This window comes from Chanodichthys erythropterus, chromosome 8, assembly GCF_024489055.1.
Source record: "Chanodichthys erythropterus isolate Z2021 chromosome 8, ASM2448905v1, whole genome shotgun sequence".
In the NCBI taxonomy this organism is placed as follows: Eukaryota; Metazoa; Chordata; class Actinopteri; order Cypriniformes; family Xenocyprididae; genus Chanodichthys; species Chanodichthys erythropterus.
In genome coordinates this window covers 1014922-1036066 of record NC_090228.1, presented here as the reverse complement: position 1 = coordinate 1036066, position 21145 = coordinate 1014922, and the positions used below count along the sequence as shown (strand labels likewise).

Sequence of the window (21145 nt, the reverse complement as noted above, 5' to 3'; positions counted from 1 at the left end):
ATGTTTGAAGAATGATACACTGGAATGTTCCCTTAACGTTTACATAACCAAGAAAAAACATTTTTAAAACATTTTGAACATACAGAAATAATGTTTTCATTACTTAATGTTAGAAAAACTTTCTTAGAATATATTTCTGTTAGCAGCTAGGGAACGTTCTGGCAAGGTTCTCTTAACGTTATGAACAAACGTTCTTCCAGTAACGTTAATAGAACGTTCGTTCAAAGTTATATGGTCTTTGATAATGTTCTCAGAACGTTCTTTCAAGGTTCTCTTAACGTTATGAACAAACGTTCTTCCAGTAACGTTAATAGAACGTTCGTTCAAAGTTATCTGGTCTTTAATAATGTTCTCAGAACGTTCTTTCAAGGTTCTCTTAACGTTATGAACAAACGTTCTTCCAGTAACGTTAATAGAACGTTTGTTCAATGTTATCGGGTCTTTAATAATGTTCTCAGAACGTTCTTTCAAGGTTCTCTTAACGTTATGAACAAACGTTCTTCCAGTAACGTTAATAGAACGTTTGTTCAATGTTATCTGGTCTTTAATAATGTTCTCAGAACGTTCTTTCAAGGTTCTCTTAACGTTATGAACAAACGTTCTTCCAGTAACTTTAATAGAACGTTCGTTCAAAGTTATCTGGTCTTTGATAATGATCTTAATGAAGTTCATGTATCAGCAAAAGGGGGTTACAGTGAACGAACATCTGGATGTTTTATATTCTACTGTATCTGTATTTGTCAATTCAAACCAGGACACACACTACACTAATTAGTGCACTTGTATGGTAAACTAGTGATCACGTTTGAGGTTGTTAAACATCGACTGGGGCAGAAACAACTATTGACTGTGTCTGAAATGTAATTATCTTGTTCACCAGAGCAGTTCTTCATTTACAGCTCAACAAACACACACAAGTTCAGACTACAATACAAAATCATCCCTCAAATAAAGAACCAATCTGCAACCGGATCTGTAATCGATTTAAAAAATCTCAATGCTTTAAAATCAGCTCTAATATGTTCTAAGAACAGTTCCCATCAAATGTAAGTTCATTAACATTCTATTGTATCATTCTTCAAACATTATGTGAACGTTACTTTTGAATGAAGCAGTAAAATTTAAAAAACGTTCAACTAAAATGTTCTATTAACAACACTTTTTTCTAACGTTTTGAGAAACATTATTAAAGACCAGATAACTTTCAACCAACGTTCTTTTAACGTTATTTAGTTTAGAGAGAATGTTTCTGAGAATGACGAAACAGATACGAGACGGCATGATCCATTTTTCTCTCAGCAGGACTTCTAGTGTGAAAGAAGTTGTAAAAATAGAGGCCAGATGCTCCACTGAGCGATCCATCTTCTCCCAGAACTGCAGAGGGAAAAAACTGAGAATGGAAAAGGAGAAAAAGCAACAGAAGTGAAGCCAAAGATGTGAACACCCCGACTGAGGCCCGTCCAACATTATTAAAACAGGCCCGATGATAGAGACAGATCTCAGCTGACGATCACATCGCTGAATGACAAAACCAGATTGAGCAGCGAGAGCGTCTCAACACGTGCGTTTCTCTCTGTCCTGCCGTTAAGGCATATTTTGAAATGCATAATCTAGCAGTGTTGTAGAGTGTATGGAAGTACATGAGAAAGATGGACCACAATTACACAGAACTATGTTTGCACAAAACAACAACCTTACTGGATATGTAATCATTCAGCTGATGATTTTAAAGGATTAGTATTTCCTTTACTCACGCCCATGTCAACCTTCAACCCGTTGAACCTCAGAGAAGTCCACTATATGGATATTTTCCCTGTTGGATTGTTCTAGTTTTTATCTTCATTATTTAGTTTGACTATCTTCTTTGTTTGTGTTATTTATATAAAGTGTGAGAGAGTGAGAGAGAGAGTCTTACCTCTCAGGTAGGTCCTTCAGGGTGTCTTGGAGGGGTGAAGTCACAACATCTACCTTCTGGAGTGCCTCAGGGCTCGGTGTTTGGACCGCTTCTCTTCTCCATCTACATGTCACCACTAGGATCTGTCATTCAGAAACATGGCTTTTCCTTTCACTGCTATGCTGAAGACACACAACTCTACCTCTCGTTCCAGTCAGATGATCTGACAGCAGCTGCTCGCATCTCTGCCTACCTGACCGACATTTCTTGCTGGATGAAGATCCACCACCTTCAACTCAACTTCACAAAGACAGAACACAAAAAATACAAATAAACAAAAAATATGCATAAGAGTAACAAAAACACACAAACAGCAGTTATTTGCAACAATCTAAAGCTTCATACAGTATCCCATGCAGTTGTGTGTGTTAGATTATCCAATTACACATAAAACAGAGAGCAGAAACAGCATGACGAATGTAAGTTCTGAATCTACATCAGGTTTCACTCCAGTGGAAAATCTGATTGAATCAGCTCAATGACGCCACCTGGAGGCAGTGACATTATTCAACACCAGACTTCGATATGATTTTCTCAGAACACATGAATATTTCTTTATATAAAGTTGGATAAGGATATATCAACTATATTTTCGCACAGCTCTGTATAAAGTTGGATATACAGCTAATTAAAAGTAAGATTTTCGTACGCAGTCATATTCTGAATTAGGAAATCATTACAGAGCAGCCAAATATAATTCATGAGAAACAGAAATGATTAGTTCGATTCAAGAGTCCTTCTGTTCAGTTGTCACGTGACTGGCAAAAAATGAACGAATCATTCATAAACAAGTTATGAACAAACGTTATTCCAGTAACATTGGTTCAAAGGTCCTTAAAGGATTAGTTCACTTTCAAATAAAAATGTCCTGATAATTTAATTTAGATGTTCATGTCTTTCATTCTTCAGTCGAAAAGAAATGAAGGTTTTTGAGGAAAACATTCCAGGATTTTTCTCCATATAGTGGACTCCAAACAGTTGAAAGTCCAAATGTCAGTTTCAGTGCAGCTTCAAAGGGCTTTAAATGATACCAGACGAGGAATAAGAGTCTCATCTAGAGAAACCATCACTCATTTTCTAAAAAATAAATTATACATTTTAACCATAAATGCTCATCTTGAACTAGCTCTCTTCTTCTTCTCTATTAGAATTCCAGCAGTGTAGAAGCTGCTAAGTGTATTACTGCCCTCCACAGGTCAAAGTTTGAACTAAATTGTCATATACAATATGCTAGTGCAAGTATATAACAATTAGTTCAAACTTTGACCTGAGGAGGGCAGTAAAACTTAGCAGTGTCTACACTGCTGGAATTCTAATAGAGAAGTAGAAGAAGAGAGCTAGTTCAAGATGAGCATTTATAGTTAATAATTTTTATTTTTATTTTTTTTAGAAAATGAGTGATGGTTTCTCTAGATCAGACTCTTATTCCTCGTCTGGTATCGTTTAAAGCCCTTTGACGCTGCACTGAAACTAATTTTGACCTTTAACCATTTGGAGTCCATTGAAGTTCACTATATGGGAAAAATCCTGGAATGTTTTCATCAAAAACCTTCATTTCTTTTCGACTGACATGAACATCTTTGGATAACATGGGGGTGATTAAATATGGGATTTTTAATTTGAAAGTGAACTAATCCTTTAATAATTTTCTCAAAACGTTAGCATAAAAATGTTAATTTAATATTTTTTTTCCCCTGAAATGTTTTAGTTGGACGTTCATCTAATGTTTTTTTTTTTAATTGTTTTATGTAACGTTCCGATGTTTTATGCAAAAAAGTTTTTGAACGTCTGAACTTAATGGGAACGTTAGCAAAACATTCTTAGAACTTTTTTATTTTATTTTTTTACAGCTTTTTTTTTATTTTTTATTTTTTTTATTAATGCCATAAACCAACAATGTTCTTACAACATATTTTTGTTGGCATATTCGCTGTTGTGAAGTAATCCGCACTCAGTGATCACGTGTCCATCTGAGAGACAATTACTTTGTTCCGAGTAAAACTGCGGTTAATCCAAACCTGTTTCTCCAAACGGTCTCATTTGATTAATGTGATATTTTTGTATTTCCTCTTTGGCAGAAGAACGTGTTTACGACAAAATATATTTCTCCCTGCTGATTGTTTCAGTACAATAAACCCCGTTTAAGAGTTTTAAAATTGTGTGACTGGAATAACAAACAAAGAGCTGCGCTCGTGCGCTCCCTTACATTATAAATATTTATTTTACGTTGTGACGACGTTGCAGACGGTAAACTTCCCGGATACAAAACTGACTGGTATTCCTTGCACCGCCCACCGAACCACACGCCTGCCTCGTAACCAATCGCGTAGCGTCCGCGTCACGCTGTTTCATTAATATTCATGAGCCAAGCCTCCGCGAGTGACGTCACTGCATCCGTCCGCAGAGCGAGTGATTCAAACGCGCGTGCGGAGCGTCTTTCTGCAGCAGCGACTGAAGGTCAGAGAGACGGACAGCACACTGACACCCGGACCTGAAGGTAATTTGTGATATGATGATGATAATGATGATGATGATGATGATGATGATGTGTTTGGCGCTGCCGGGACAGTCCCGTTATCAGAATGATGCTGAACAGGAAATATCAACAAATGATGATGTACATCATGATAATATATTTCCATTTAAATACATTCACACTTAATAAGGCCGACTGCAGATTATTGTGATGAATGCACAAATGTGATGAATATTAATGAATACATGGACCGGTTGCATCCGGTCTGAATCAGCATCGGTCCTCCGCATCCCGAGAGTAGAAGTGAATAGAATGCCGCTTCTATATTTATCCGGCTTTCATGCTGTAAGCGGGTTTGGCTCATCTGGGTCACTTCAGCGGGTCACGTGACGGGCGTCTCTGTCTGAGGAGATTCAGCATGTGTTTATGATGTTCAGAAATAAAGACGAGCATGATATCATTGGCAGGCCGCAATAATGTAATATAGTGTTATCTGATATTATAACCGCTACATTATCAGACAGAAACACCCTAAACTGCTGCTGAGCTCAGTCCGACCTCACTGTACAGTTAGTTTCTGTTAATATTTTAGTTATATTTTATATTTTGATCAAAGTTTTAGTAATTTTGTTGTGTTTTTGTCACTTTTATTTAGTTTGAGATATTTTAGTACATCAACTTTTTGAAATATTTAAGTTTTATCTTAAATAATGAATGTTTTGTATGTTTTACACCGGGAGGAATGCAAAGACCGCTGAAGCACAAACATCTACAGGCTCACGCTGCGTCCTGAAGGAGACGCCCGGCGCTCTTTCATCAACATACCGCTTTACAAACGTATTTGTTTATCTTTAGGGTCTCACATGAGCTTGGAACTGATTCCAGCGCTGCTGTCATTTCCACGAGACTCTAGAATCAGTCTGGCTCATTTTCCTGCAAAACAAAACAAATGCACCGATATAAAAATTATGGCCGATACCGATAATTCTTTATATTTGAAAGCTGATAACTGATATATTGGCCGATAAATCTAAATAAAACAATTTTGAATATAAATTTTGAGAGCCTGATTACAAAAACAAATGTTTCACCATTAAAAACACACAATTATGATGATCTCATTATAATTATATGACAGACTTGCACTGCACTTAACTGTATTTTCCTTTTTGAAGTGATTTTCAATCATATTTCAAGCACTTTAAACCAATCATGGTGAACAGTGCGCATCTGAAGCGTCTCAGCTGGACATAATCCATTATTTATCGGCTTTAATATATCGGCTGAATTTTCTTATCTAGCCGATAACAATAACATTAAAAATGGACATATATCGGCCGATAAATACCGATATGGTGGCCGATATATCGTGCATCCTTTATATATATTATCTATTAATATGTATTTTTTAGAGATGCACCGATACTAAATTTCTCCACCGATACGATAGCCGGTTATTCAGAGTGAAATCTGCCGATACCGATAGTTTCAGGGTTCTGCCTTTTATACCTTCTTTTAAATGAATAATAGTTTCATTATAATTAATAATTATATTTTTAATTATTATATTTTGATAGAAAAACTTTCGCCAATATTAACATGCATTAACTAAATTCTGAAAATGAAATTAATATTTCTCAACTTTCTGGATGTTATTAATTCATATAATTACTGTTAATATTGAACATCAAACGGGTTTCTTAGCATTTTCTTTACATAAAGACCAATTGCAGTGCATTTTCCTGCCTTCTTTTGATTGACAGGAGATATCGGCCCTGACTATCAGCTGTTTTTAAACTATCAGCCAATAGTGTGAAAATTTGCTTTTATCGGCTGATACCGATTATTAGCCGATATATCGGTGCATCTCTAGTAGTTTTCACTTTAAGCATGTATTAGGACTAGTTATTATTGTACCGCAGACTGAGTGTTTAAAAACGCAAAAGTTTGTTCTGCTGAAGAAGGTCAAAGGTCATGATAATGACCCTGAAACAACGCTGATATAATAGTCAGAAAAATCTATTTTCTTTTGAATGCAACCGTTTATTGGACCTTTAGACAAAAAATGCATATGTTTGTATCATATTTATTACATCAGGCTTTTATGGCTCATATAATGAGAATATGGGGGAAAAAACACCTCAATTTTATGCAAAAAATGCTTGTAATGTAAGTCAATATATCAGATACTTACATAAAATGTATGTGAATATTAATAATAATGTCTTATTATTATAATGCTTAGTTTTATGATCAAAGCTCTGTAGTTTTAAAACACAATGAAATGTGATGATATCAAATATCATATTTGATACTCATGTGTTTTTTTTTAACCTCAGTTGCTTCAGTCCAGTTGAAATATTACTAACAATATCAAAGTTATTCTTACGTTTACTTGATAAAATCAGTATAGATTTCAGAGCAAAAAGACACGGTGGACGTTTGTACAGTTATAATAAATGACTTTTACTTGCGAAAAAACTCAACTCTCGATCAGACGACAGAAGGACTGGAGGACATGAAAGGCCTTATAGATTCATGATAGAGCAGCGTCTAATGTGAGTTATTGTTTCAGTGGACGTGTGTACATTATGTACGTTTATGTTATGATATCTCGGATATTTCTGAAATATCAAACAGAGGTGGAGACGCACGTCCGTATGATTGTGGACCAGCGGCGTCTATTGTTCCTCTGAAGTCTGGGAAACTCTAGATCTTGTTTTTGAACTTCACGTCTCTCGGCCTTCAAAGTGACCTCGGGAGAAAAGTCAGCAGGTCTTTCCTCTGATTCAAACACACTGAGACGTTTTAAAGAGGTCTTAAACTTTGACCTACACTCGATGAAATTCGGTATAGATACAGTTTTCACTGCTAGTCAGTTTCATTAATAATTGCAAAGCTGTTCGTTGAATTAAACAGCAGGTTTTTTCAGTGTACTATAAAGAGTTGACGGCAGTGAAGAAACTCTCAAGACGAGATTCAGACTGACTGAAATCCAGCGGCCTCGCGGTGACCCAGAACATCATGAGTTTGGAAATATTAGGCCTTGAAAACAGCCTGAGATTAGGTCTGTTTCATTTGTCTAGTGATTTTCACAATGCATTGAATATGATTGTGCCTGAATCGTGCCGTACAGATGAACAGAGATGATGCTTATGTGATCACCCAGCATTCTGATAATGTTTGGCTAATGTTCACATAAAATGTTTAAATGTTCCATTTCATCATTCTTCAAACACTATGGGAACGTTACTTTTGAATGTTCTCAGAACGTTCGGAAACATTTAGAAAACGTTGACACCTGAAATGTTTCAGGTAAAAACCCTTCAATTAATGTTTCTGAGCAGATAACGTTGAGCGAACGTTCTATTAACGTTACTGAAATATGTTTTCTGTTAGCTGAGCACATGTACAGATTCAGCTGTTTGTGATGTGAACTGTAGAGGAGGAGAAATCAGGCCTAAAGATGAGGAAGGCCATCTAATTAAATATTCATGAGGCAGCACTCACCACTGGGACCTTGAAGCTGAAGGACGGTCAGAACCGCACACTGGTCACATGGTCATCGATGAGACCTTATTATGTCTCACTCAGGCTAACAAGCGCTGATGTCTCCAGGTGTCGGGTAACAGTGTCACCTGAGTCTGTGCTGTCAGCCAATCACATCACTTCAGCTTCTGATTGGATCTGCATCACCGTTAACTAAAAAATATCAAATCAAGAGTCATTTATTGTAAAGAAAGATTTGTTTTTTTACTGTAGATCAGTTTGCTGTAGTCACAACATGAACAATGTCACATTGTTTATTACTTTGAAACACCAGCACAATAATTCAAGTCAGCATGTGGTGATATCAGTTACAATACCTTTGCAGGAAGGATATTTGGATTTGAAGAGCACAGCTGAAAACAAAAGCTTATCTTACACAGGGCTTTGGTTCTGGGGTGTTAACATCACATGAGCGCTGTGTGTGAAACTTCTGGCTTCAGAACTGAAATATCACATGATAAGAATCACTCCAGTTTTGTTTGGTTTGTAAACAATGATTAGTTATGTCTGTAGCCCCGCCCACGTTTCCATTGACTCAAGCAGCAGGAGGCAGATTCCAAAGGGATCTGGAGGCGGAGCTTTATACAAGTGACTGACAGCTGTAAACACTGTTGCCATAGTGATGACTTCTGTTGTCTTAGTGGCCTTTAATCTCCCTAAATCTCTCTCACATACTCACACTATCTGGACATCAAAGTCAAGATTTCGACCGTTTCCTCAGCAGCAGGAGGAGAGTGTTAAAGTTCTGGTTTGAAGTCTCTGGTTGTGTATAAATAAAATGGTGAAATATATGCAAGGAAGAGAAGACCAATCACATTTCAGTATGCAGATAAATGGCGAAAGATTATAAAACCATTGAATACACACAGCACACCAAACATCTGAAACTGTGTCTAGATATGCATCAGTACACTCACAAAGCGATATATTATATAAATAATACAGCAAATCTCGGCTACATGATTGTTTATATTACAGCTCTATATATAAAGTTGTATATAGTATAGTATATCATATTTATAGTATGTATAAACTATATGATCGCACCGCTCCCTATCTAAAGTTGCATATGTAACTGTATATAAACTATATGATCGCACCGCTCCCTATATAAAGTTGCATATGTAACTGTATATAAACTATATGATCGCACCGCTCCTTATATAAAGTTGCATATGTAACTGTATATAAACTATATGATCGCACCGCTCCCTATATAAAATTGTATATGTAACTGTATATAAACTATATGATCGCACCGCTCCCTATATAAAATTGTATATGTAACTGTATATAAACTATATGATCGCACTGCTCCCTATATAAAGTTGTATATGTAACTGTATATAAACTATATGATCGCACCGCTCCCAATATAAAGATGCATATGTAACTGTATATAAACTATATGATCGCACCGCTCCCTATATAAAATTGTATATGTAACTGTATATAAACTATATGTTTGCACCGCTCCCTATATAAAATTGTATATGTAACTGTATATAAACTATATGATCGCACTGCTCCCTATATAAAGTTGTATATGTAACTGTATATAAACTATATGATCGCACCGCTCCCTATATAAAGTTGCATATGTAACTGTATATAAACTATATGATCGCACCGCTCCCTATGTAAAATTGTATATGTAACTGTATATAAACTATATGATCGCACCGCTCCCTATGTAAAATTGTATATGTAACTGTATATAAACTATATGATCGCACCGCTCCCTATATAAAGTTGCATATGTAACTGTATATAAACTATATGATCGCACCGCTCCCTATATAAAGATGCATATGTAACTGTATATAAACTATATGATCGCACCGCTCCCTATATAAAGTTGTATATTATGTAACTGTATATAAACTATATGATCGCACCGCTCCCTATATAAAGATGTATATGTAACTGTATATAAACTATATGATCGCACCGCTCCCTATATAAAGATGTATATGTAACTGTATATAAACTATATGATCGCACCGCTCCCTATATAAAGATGTATATGTAACTGTATATAAACTATATGATCGCACCGCTCCCTATATAAAGTTGTATATGTAACTGTATATAAACTATATGATCGCACCGCTCCCTATATAAAATTGGATATATAACTGTATATTAACTATATGATCGCACCGCTCCCTATATAAAATTGGATATATAACTGTATATAAACTATATGATCGCACCGCTCCCTATATAAAATTGGATATATAACTGTATATTAACTATATGATCGCACCGCTCCCTATATAAAGTTGCATATATAACTGTATATAAACTATATGATCGCACCGCTCCCTATATAAAGTTGCATATGTAACTGTATATAAACTATATGATCGCACCGCTCCCTATATAAAATTGTATATGTAACTGTATATAAACTATATGATCGCACCGCTCCCTATATAAAGTTGCATATGTAACTGTATATAAACTATATGATCGCACCGCTCCCTATATAAAGATGTATATGTAACTGTATATAAACTATATGATCGCACCGCTCCCTATATAAAGTTGCATATGTAACTGTATATAAACTATATGATCGCACCGCTCCCTATATAAAGATGCATATGTAACTGTATATAAACTATATGATCCCACAGCTCCCTATATAAAGTTGTATATTATGTAACTGTATATAAACTATATGATCGCACCGCTCCCTATATAAAGTTGTTTATGTAACTGTATATAAACTATATGATCGCACCGCTCCCTATATAAAGATGTATATGTAACTGTATATAAACTATATGATCGCACCGCTCCCTATATAAAGTTGTATATGTAACTGTATATAAACTATATGATCGCACCGCTCCCTATATAAAGATGCATATGTAACTGTATATAAACTATATGATCGCACCGCTCCCTATATAAAGATGTATATGTAACTGTATATAAACTATATGATCGCACCGCTCCCTATATAAAGTTGTATATGTAACTGTATATAAACTATATGATCGCACCGCTCCCTATATAAAGTTGGATATATAACTGTATATTAACTATATGATCGCACCGCTCCCTATATAAAGATGTATATGTAACTGTATATAAACTATATGATCGCACCGCTCCCTATATAAAGTTGGATATATAACTGTATATTAACTATATGATCGCACCGCTCCCTATATAAAGATGCATATGTAACTGTATATAAACTATATGATCGCACCGCTCCCTATATAAAGATGTATATGTAACTGTATATAAACTATATGATCGCACCGCTCCCTATATAAAGTTGTATATGTAACTGTATATAAACTATATGATCGCACCGCTCCCTATATAAAGATGTATATGTAACTGTATATAAACTATATGATCGCACCGCTCCCTATATAAAGTTGTATATTATTTAATTGTATATAAACTATATGATCGCACCGCTCCCTATATAAAGTTGGATATATAACTGTATATAAACTATATGATCGCACCGCTCCCTATATAAAGATGCATATGTAACTGTATATAAACTATATGATCGCACCGCTCCCTATATAAAGTTGTATATTATTTAATTGTATATAAACTATATGATCGCACCGCTCCCTATATAAAGTTGGATATATAACTGTATATTAACTATATGATCGCACCGCTCTATATAAATTTGACTTGAAATTGACAAAGCTGAATTAATGTCATGATATGATCCATTTCAGTACAGTTGATTCAGTATTATTTGCCATACAATGTGTTATCATTTGTATAAGCAGTTGAGTTTTTGTCTATATGTGTGAAGATCCATGATAGCAAATTTCCCCATGGGTATTAATAAAGCTCTAAACTAAAATACAATGAAACTAAATGAATGCATCTATTTTCATCTGTGTGTTTGCTACTAATTAGTGCTCATTCACAGGTTCGTTCCACCCAGAGCTGCTATATCTGCTCACCGTCTGCCCACCAGAGACTAAAAACAGAATCCGCAGTGTGTCATTTCTGCAAGGTTACAGAAAGAACCACTTGTTTCCAAACAGGTTTCCTGAACACAGCCTCTCGCCTCCCATTGGTCAGTCAAACAGACAGCCCTGCCCCACACTCCTGTCATTGGTTGAGTCAGAATCTGAATGTTAGTTGTAAATCTTTTGTTCTGTGTCTCTTGCAGTGATATCCAGTGATGCCTCTACCTGTCGGACCCCCAGCCGTTCCGCCTCCAGACGGTGGGTGGGGCTGGGCTGTGGTGGTCGGGGCTTTCATCTCCATCGGATTCTCGTACGCCTTCCCAAAAGCCACCACTGTGTTCTTCAAAGACATCCAGAGGATCTTCGATGCCTCGTACAGTCAGGTGGCCTGGATCTCCTCCATCATGTTAGCCGTCATGTACGCTGGAGGTAAAACTTACGGAGATGATGTTTCTCATATGTTTCAGAAATGAAAAGAGGTGGAAATATGAAAAGATCACAGTGTAATGAATGTCGACACACTAGTTCTTCTGATGTTCAGCAGTTCTGAGAAACCACTTTCAGTTCACACAAAATGATATTCATTACTGGACTAATTAGATTGACCCTAAACACGCGTCCAGATCAAACTGACCAGCGTCGCACGTAATGCAGGCCGCTCCGAAATTAAATCAGCATGTTTTATTATGAACAAGCATTAACATGCAGATTTGTCCTTAACATGCAGAGAACACACACACACTCCTCCGTCAGGTGTTTTTCTCATTTCAGCAATGAAAATCATTAGTGAAACCAAATATCCCACGATGCATCTGTTTTATAAGACTTAAAGTAAAACGTTCCACCCCAGAGAACATCATTACTTTCTCTTGGACTTTACCCTATGAGTGTGTGTGTAATGGGCCTGTGTGATCAGTAATGAGCTTGTGTTGTTTTGTGTCTCGTGGATCTGGACTTCAGCAGGTTTGGGGTGTGTGTTTCAGGTCCCATCAGCAGTATTCTGGTGAACGCGTACGGCTGCCGTCCCATCATGATCTTGGGCGGGTTTCTGTGTGCCATCGGGATGATCAGCGCCTCCTTCTGCAACAACGTCATGCAGCTCTACATCTGCATTGGCGTCATCGGGGGTGAGCCGGACGCCACATACACTCAAACCGATTGAAATGCTGGTTAAACTCTTTCTTCTTGAACTTTTCTGACTTTTTCCTCAGTTTATTTTGGAGAGACACAACATGATGACAACATTTGTGTTAGTGGTCAAATTGACCCCATTTGGTTTCCGTACATCTCGCCAAAAATCAAGCAGCAAAGAGTAGAACAGAAAACCTTTTGTCAAAGACTATAAGACCTGAAGTTTACTCGAGAGTCATCTTCTGAATATTTTTTAGGGAGAATTTGCCGTTTCTTCATCTATTTGAGTTTCACAGTCAAAATAAATCTGTGTTTCTGTTTGCTATATTTTTTTGGGATCTCAATTACTAGTCTGTTGCAGCACTAAAAAGAAGCATGATAAACAAGACATGACAAAAACCAGACATGACAAAAAGACAGGCTTTTTAAACCAAGTACAAACAGCAATAAGTATTATTTACACTAAGTACAAACAACGTTACACACTATTTATACTTAATTGTAGTCTTTTCCACCTCAGTGTGCATCAAAGACATGTTTTTATTATGTGTCTGTACAGCCAATTTTGAACAAAAATATATGGGTCAAAATAACACAACAGGAGTTTTCTCATTTTTTATATATTTTTGGTTTTATTTAAAAACATGACTCTTTTGTGTCAATTTTTGGTTATTAAATGTATGGAAACCAATAGGGGTCAATCTGAAATACACATTTTCAACACAACAGGGGTTCATAATTTCTCATATTTCATATTTTTTTAGTCTCTTACAAGCTACGTTATAGGTTTTTACGCAAAAAGTGTTTTTCAGAGTGTCTATTTTTGGTGAATTGCATTGAAACCAATAGGGTCAATTTTTAAAGATTTATTTTTGGCATTTTTGCCTTTATTGTGACAGGAAAGTAAGTTGACAGGAAGCGAAGTTGGAGAGAGAGGGGGGGACGGGATCGGGAAAGGTCCACGAGCTGGGACATGAACTCGGTACGCCCAAAGCGCAACTGCCCACGAGGCTATTGGCGCCGACCAATGGGGTCAATTTGACCCCCAACACAAACAGTGTAACCTTAACTATCAACACAATAGGAGCTCATCATTTCTCATATTTTTTAGTCTCTTACAAGCTGCAATAGAGGATTTATGTAAAAACACGGCTGATTTAATAGTGTGATTTTTGGCAAACCAATGTGGATCAATCTGATGTACCCACACAAAGCTCAATTTTAACTCACTGGATTGGGAAATCAGCCACTCAATCATCACTAGCACTCGTGCTCATGGTGATGTGGTCAAACACCAAGTAATAACCGTCCTGTGTCTTGTTTCCTCTCACAGGCTTAGGTTTGGCCTTCAACCTCCAGCCGGCACTTACGATGATCGGGAAGTACTTCTACAAGAAGCGTCCCATCGCAAACGGCTTCGCCATGGCCGGCAGTCCTGTGTTCCTCAGCACACTGGCGCCGCTCAACCAGTATCTCATCAACGAGTACGGATGGAGGGGAAGCTTCCTCATTCTCGGTGGGCTTCTGCTCAACTGCTGTGTGGCCGGGTCGCTCATGAGGCCCCTGGTGGGCCCGCCAAACCAGAGCAAGCCGATCGAGGAGAAACCAGCTGTGTCCAAGACGGAGAAGGCCACAGCCTGGCAGACAGTCAACAGGTACCTGGACCTGACGCTCTTCAAGCACCGCGGCTTCCTCATCTACCTGTCAGGAAACGTCATCATGTTCCTGGGCTTCTTCGCGCCGATTGTCTTCCTCTCGCCCTTTGCCAAAGACAACGGTGTGGACGAGTACCAAGCAGCCTTTCTCCTCTCCATCCTGGCCTTCGTGGACATGTTCGCCCGGCCGTCCATGGGCCTGCTGGCCAACTCTCGCTGGGTTCGGCCCAGGATCCAGTACTTCTTCAGTTTCGCCGTGCTGTATAACGGCGTGTGTCACCTACTATGCCCGCTGGTCGAGACCTACACCGGTATGGTGGTGTACGCCATCTTCTTCGGCTTCGCCTTCGGCATGGTGAGCGCGGTTCTGTTCGAGACGCTGATGGACCTGGTGGGTGCTCAGAGGTTCTCCAGTGCCGTGGGTCTCACCACCATTGTGGAGTGCTGTCCGGTGCTCATCGGACCGCCGCTGGCAGGTGATAACATACGATACATTAAACATTTACATTTAATAATTTAGCAGATGTTACTTACAAATGAGGAGAACAATAGAAGCAGATGAACCAACAAAAGGGCAACAATACGCAAGTGCTGTGACTAGTAGCAGTTAGTCCTTTTTTTGAATAGAAAAAAATATAATAGTCAATGTTAGTGTTATTGGGTCAAGTGTTGACGAAAAAGATGCGTCTTTCTTGAAAATGGCTTGGGTTGAGTTAGACACCAGCAGGGAACAGTCCAGGTAAAGATCTGTGGAAGTGATTTTGTGGCTCTTTGGGATGGCACCACAAGGCAGAATGCATGCTTCAGGAAGGCATATAGGTCTGAAGTAGCGAGTTTATGTATAGAGGTGCAGAGCCAGTGGTTGTTCTACAGGCAAACATCAGTGCCTTCCAGCAAGAAATGTCTGTCAGTTAGGCAGAGATGCGAGCAGCTGCTGTCAGATCATCTGACTGGAACGAGAGGTAGAGTTGTGTGTCTTCAGCATAGTTTCTGAATGACAGATCCCAGTGGTGACATGTAGATGGAGAAGAGAAGCGGTCTAAACACCGAGCCCTGAGGCACTCCAGAAGGTAGATGTTGTGACTTCACCCCTCCAAGACACCCTGAAGGACCTACCTGAGAAGTAAGACTTGAACCATTATCATGAGAGTTGACAGGAGGATCTAGTGGTTAACTGTGTCAGAAGCAGCAGACAGAGTCTGATGATTTGCATGCTGCTCTTGCCAGTCTCAGAGACTTGGTTGAACACGACTTGCTCAAGTGTTTTTGCAATGAAGGGAAGAAGGGATTCAGGAGTGAAGCTGCTGCATTTAGAGTGTGTTTCTGAAGGAGTGGGGTTTTCCGAGCCTGCTTAAATACTGTGGGAAATGTACCAGTGTGAAGAGAGGTGTTAATAATGTGAGTGAGTGCAGGAACAACTGAAGAAGAAATGGCTTGAAGTAGGTGAGTGGTAGGAGGGTGATTGGAAAGGATAAATTCTGAGACATGAACACTAATTAATGTAATTTCTTTTGTTGTCTTTCCTCATGTAAATGTAATTCTTCTTTGTACAAATTGAAGCACACTTCACATATACACTTTCTATAATCACGCTGAGCTAATACACGCATGACATTTGATCTGCAGGGAAATTAGTGGACATCACAAAGAACTACAAGTACATGTACTTGTGCTGCGGAGCGGTGGTCGTCTTTGCCAGCATCTGGCTCTTCATCGGGAACTTCATCAACTATCGGCTGCTGGACCAAGAGCGCAAGCGCGAGGAGATGTACAAACAGGCCGAGCAGGAGGAGCCGGCGCAGACGGAGACCGACGCAGACGATCAAGCGGCGCAGCAGCTCTGTGGGAATAAAGACGGCGTCATGCAGTGCGAAACAAACATCTGAACGTCTATGCAAACACTGGACTTGTGAAGACACTGCCAAAGTCAATCAGCATGACGAGGCTTCATTAGACAGATCACAGACGGGGAAATCAGCACCTGTCCTTCAACTAAACGCGCACTTTGATATAGACAGGCTTTGTGTCGCTCATTTCTCGTGGCTCAGGTTCAGCAAACGCCCGCATTAGAACAGCAGACGGTTCTGTGTTCAATGCGTCGCTCATTTGAGTCTGTTTTATACGTTCACACACACACACAGGTATTAGTGTATAAAGCGGCTGCAATCCGATCTGATGTTACTGAATGTAAATCTGTGTGATGCTTTAGAGCCTTATGAATCCGTTCCTGACCAAAATTACTTCTGAGGATTATTACTGATCATTATTACCAAATCTAAAAGCTTGAAGCAATATGATTTACACCAGAAGTCCTCAGGGTTTCGTTCTGTTTTGGGGTTATTTTATATACAGCAAACATACAGACGGTTTAATGTGATTATAGAGTGGCATCATAAACACTCTTTAACCAATGATGTATTGCCTTAAATAAAAAGTAAGCATCTATTATTCTACTATGAACTGTGTATATATTATATTTAATGAATTTGCTGATGTAAATTTACTAGGCAAGATGCTTATATAATATACTGTATGAAATGCATCTTAAATTCTATTTTGTTTCATATCTTTTTTTAATGCCCATGTTGAGAATGTCCTGAATGGAATTCAACTCACAAATTTCACGTCTGTTTCAAAACACAAGCTTTTGTTGTCATACGTCCACGAGCACCAGAGGTATTAATAATTATCATTAAGTTATTACCTTTACTGTAGTATTATGTATGCATTATAATGCCAGAAGATGATGATGATGTGCTATTTATAGTATGTAAATAACTAACGACACTAATCATATTTATTTAATGATGTGGTTATGTTCATCATTTTGTTTTGTATCTTATTTTCTCTTTTTTTTAATCATTTGTTGTCATGTTTGTCAGGAAACACAAACAGACCAAATGCACCAAACTGCCACTAAAACATTCACATGCATTATTATTTTGTATTTTATTATTAACTTCATGCTTCTTCTTTTTTTCTTTTTTGGTAATTGTTAAAGTTAGCCAATAAATGTAATCAGTTTAACTGGATCTTTAACCTCATGGTATGTTGTTGTGACTGTATTCACTTCATTTGTTCGTAATTATGGATGTACTGAAATTTGAAATTAAACCACAACATCTGGAAGATGCCTTGAGATCTGTAACTTCGCAGTTCAGTGAATCAAATGTTTTGTATTTTGAGGGGATTTCATGTTACTATACAATAATTACTTAAATCTTAACGCAATGATTCTCCTTATCTTGTTCAATATTCTGTTGTGTTGTGAACATCAGCTTCGATTCAGTGCTTCATGAATCAATGAATCAGTGTTGTTGAACGAATCGGTTGAGTCAATGGCGTAACGATCTAAGCTGCAGAAAGAGAAACATGCTTTATCTTATTAGAGATTTTATTTATTTATTTATGGGTCGAGAAAATAACTATGGCAAAAGCAGATTTTACTTAACAGATTTAAAAAAAAAAACATGGTCAGAATACTCTCATTTTGCCTGAATAGCTTAATTATTTTTCTTGTGATTTTAGAGAAAAATATGGATCCCATTCATGCCACATAAGAAAAAAACATGCTTTGGTGGAACGTATTATTTATGACACAGACTACTAAATCGTAATTATGATATAAATGTAGAAATTATGAAATACTAAGTTATAATTATTACATTAAAAATAAGTCATGTCAAACTCATAATAGAAAGTCATAATTTCGAAGTTTTATCTCTTAATTATTACATTGAAAAACAAAAATGTCATATTATGACTTAAAAAATCTAAATTATGACATGTCATAATTAGTATGCCATAATTTAGACTTTTAATCTCATTATTATGAATTAGTATGTCATAATTATTAAATTGGTGGCCCTCTAGCGGTTAATAAACAAAACCGCATGCGTTTTGCGGAAGAACATTGTAGCCGGAACTACTTCTCTCTGTTTATGTCTATGGCGAGGTACTGTGGCCTAAAATAGTCCGAAAATAAACACTTATTATAAGCGTACCGTGATTCAGGATTAGACAAAAACACGGTTTGGAAGATGAATTCATGATGGATTCATGACCCCAGCTCATTATATACACTTAGTAAATTGTGAACAAAAAAGTTACATATAGTGCACATTTAAACTTTTTATGTCAAAATGATGACTTTTTATATTATAATTATGGCTTCAATAATAATGAATTCACGAACAGCAGATCTGATTCTTAAATATGTTTACATGCATGACGATTCAACAAACTACTGTATATCTTGTGAATTCTGCAGGAGTGTAATTCCTGTAAGTGACCAGCAGGAGTCGCTGTTCCGCTTCACAACTACCGAGATTCACCGACAATACAGCTTTTACATGAATCTCTTTCTCTCAGAGCATTATTATTTCCCGCAGAGAGAGAGATCATTTGAGTGGTTTTAAAGACTTTAATTGCTAAATTTAATTGTTTAATTATACAGTTATTCATTTTTAATGTCTTGAAGGAGCAGGTGCATAAAGTCTGAATGATAAATCCATTGCTGCATCACAGTTCGCATACTTGTACTATGCTCTATAAGTATGTAGTGTTTTTGTGAAGAAAAAGTAGATACTTTTGAGTGTGAGTGTGAGTAAGAGTAAGCGACAAACTACTTCATCAAGACTCTCGTCGTGTGTTTGAATGATGCATTTGAAAGTCAATGGCCAAACATATCTTTATGAAAGTTCACAATGCTGCTGCAGATGAAATAATGTGGATAACACTGAATAAATATATTTTCATCAGGTTATATACTGATTATTAATCACCCAAAGCCCTTTATCTAAACCTTTCTGCTTAAAGGTGCAGTAAGCAATTACTGAAACAGACACGCCCCTCCCTTCATTACTCCGCCCCCAAAATGCACAAGCATACAATGCAGTGGAGGTCTCTTTATCATAGAGAACACGCCCCCTACTGCTGATTGGCTCACTCTCTCCTCCCCCATCACGAGTGGACACGCCCCCTACTGCTGATTGGCTCACTCTCTCCTCCCCCATCACGAGTGGACACGCCCCCTACTGCTGACTGGCTCACTCTCTCCTCCCCCATCATAAGTGGACACGCCCCCTACTGCCGATTGGCTCACTCTCTTCTCTCCCATCATGAGTGGACACGCCCCCTACTGCTGATTGGCTCACTCTATCCTCCCCCATCATGAGTGGACACGCCCCCTACTGCTGATTGGCTCACTCTATCCTCCCCCATCATGGGTGGACACGCCCCCTACTGCTGATTGGCTCACTCTATCCTCCCCCATCATGGGTGGACACACCCCCTACTGCTGATTGGCTCACTCTATCCTCCCCCATCATGGGTGGCACGCCCCCTACTGCTGATTGACTCACTCTATCCTCCCCCATCATGGGTGGGCACGCCCCCTACTGCTGATTGGCTCACTCTCTTCTCTCCCATCATGAGTGGACACGCCCCCTACTGCCGATTGGCTCACTCTCTTCTCTCCCATCATGAGTGGACACGCCCCCTACTGCTGATTGGCTCACTCTATCCTCCCCCATCATGAGTGGACACGCCCCCTACTGCTGATTGGCTCACTCTATCCTCCCCCATCATGGGTGGACACGCCCCCTACTGCTGATTGACTCACTCTCTCCTCCCCCATCATGGGTGGACACACCCCCTACTGCTGATTGGCTCACTCTATCCTCCCCCATCATGGGTGGACACGCCCCCTACTGCTGATTGACTCACTCTCTCCTCCCCCATCATGGGTGGACACACCCCCTACTGCTGATTGGCTCACTCTATCCTCCCCCATCATGGGTGGACACGCCCCCTACTGCTGATTGGCTCACTCTATCCTCCCCCATCATGGGTGGACACGCCCCCTACTGCTGATTGTCTCACTCTCTCCTCCCCCATCATGGGTGGACACACCCCCTACTGCTGATTGGCTCACTCTATCCTCCCCCATCATGAGTGGACACGCCCCCTACCCTGATTGGCTCACTCTCTCCTCCCCCATCACGAGTGGACACGCCCCCTACCCTGATTGGCTCACTCTCTCCTCCCCCATCACGAGTGGACACGCCCCCTACCCTGATTGGCTACAGTTTTTTTGTGTGCTCGGTCTGATCCACTTTCAACTCTTTTCAAAAATCAACTTGAGTCGGTTTCTCATATCCGCCATGTTTGTAGTTTTTCTTAACACTTTTTGTTTGTGGTTGTAGTTCTAATCTAAACTAAATGGGAACGTTAGCAAAACCTTAGAACATTTTTAGCTCTGTCGGCGATCCGTGACCCGTGACTGACCTCAGGGGTCACTCTCCAGATCTACTGCACCACACGTGATGTTATGGATGAAGCAAAACATATTGACCCTGTGGGACACGAGCAGCTGCTGGAGACTGAATATAATCGGATAAAATAAGAATCAGAT

General features: G+C 38.6%; 1 protein-coding gene across 2 annotated transcripts; it reads left to right on the top strand.

Annotated features, from left to right (window-relative positions):
• The first annotated feature begins 4369 nt into the window (after positions 1 to 4369).
• zgc:165507 (uncharacterized protein LOC561188 homolog) lies at positions 4370 to 17899 on the top strand. 2 transcript variants are annotated; one of them, XM_067390777.1, is made up of 5 exons: positions 4370 to 4451; positions 12148 to 12373; positions 12928 to 13071; positions 14409 to 15206; positions 16357 to 17899. In XM_067390777.1, exons 2-5 carry the CDS (start codon positions 12160 to 12162, stop codon positions 16614 to 16616), a joined length of 1416 nt encoding a protein of 471 aa, XP_067246878.1. In that variant the 5' UTR covers positions 4370 to 4451; positions 12148 to 12159; the 3' UTR covers positions 16617 to 17899. The 2 variants fall into 2 exon arrangements, with proteins under 2 accessions (XP_067246878.1, XP_067246876.1); XM_067390775.1 differs by lacking the exon at positions 4370 to 4451 and adding an exon at positions 11913 to 12051.
• The last annotated feature ends 3246 nt before the right edge of the window (positions 17900 to 21145 follow it).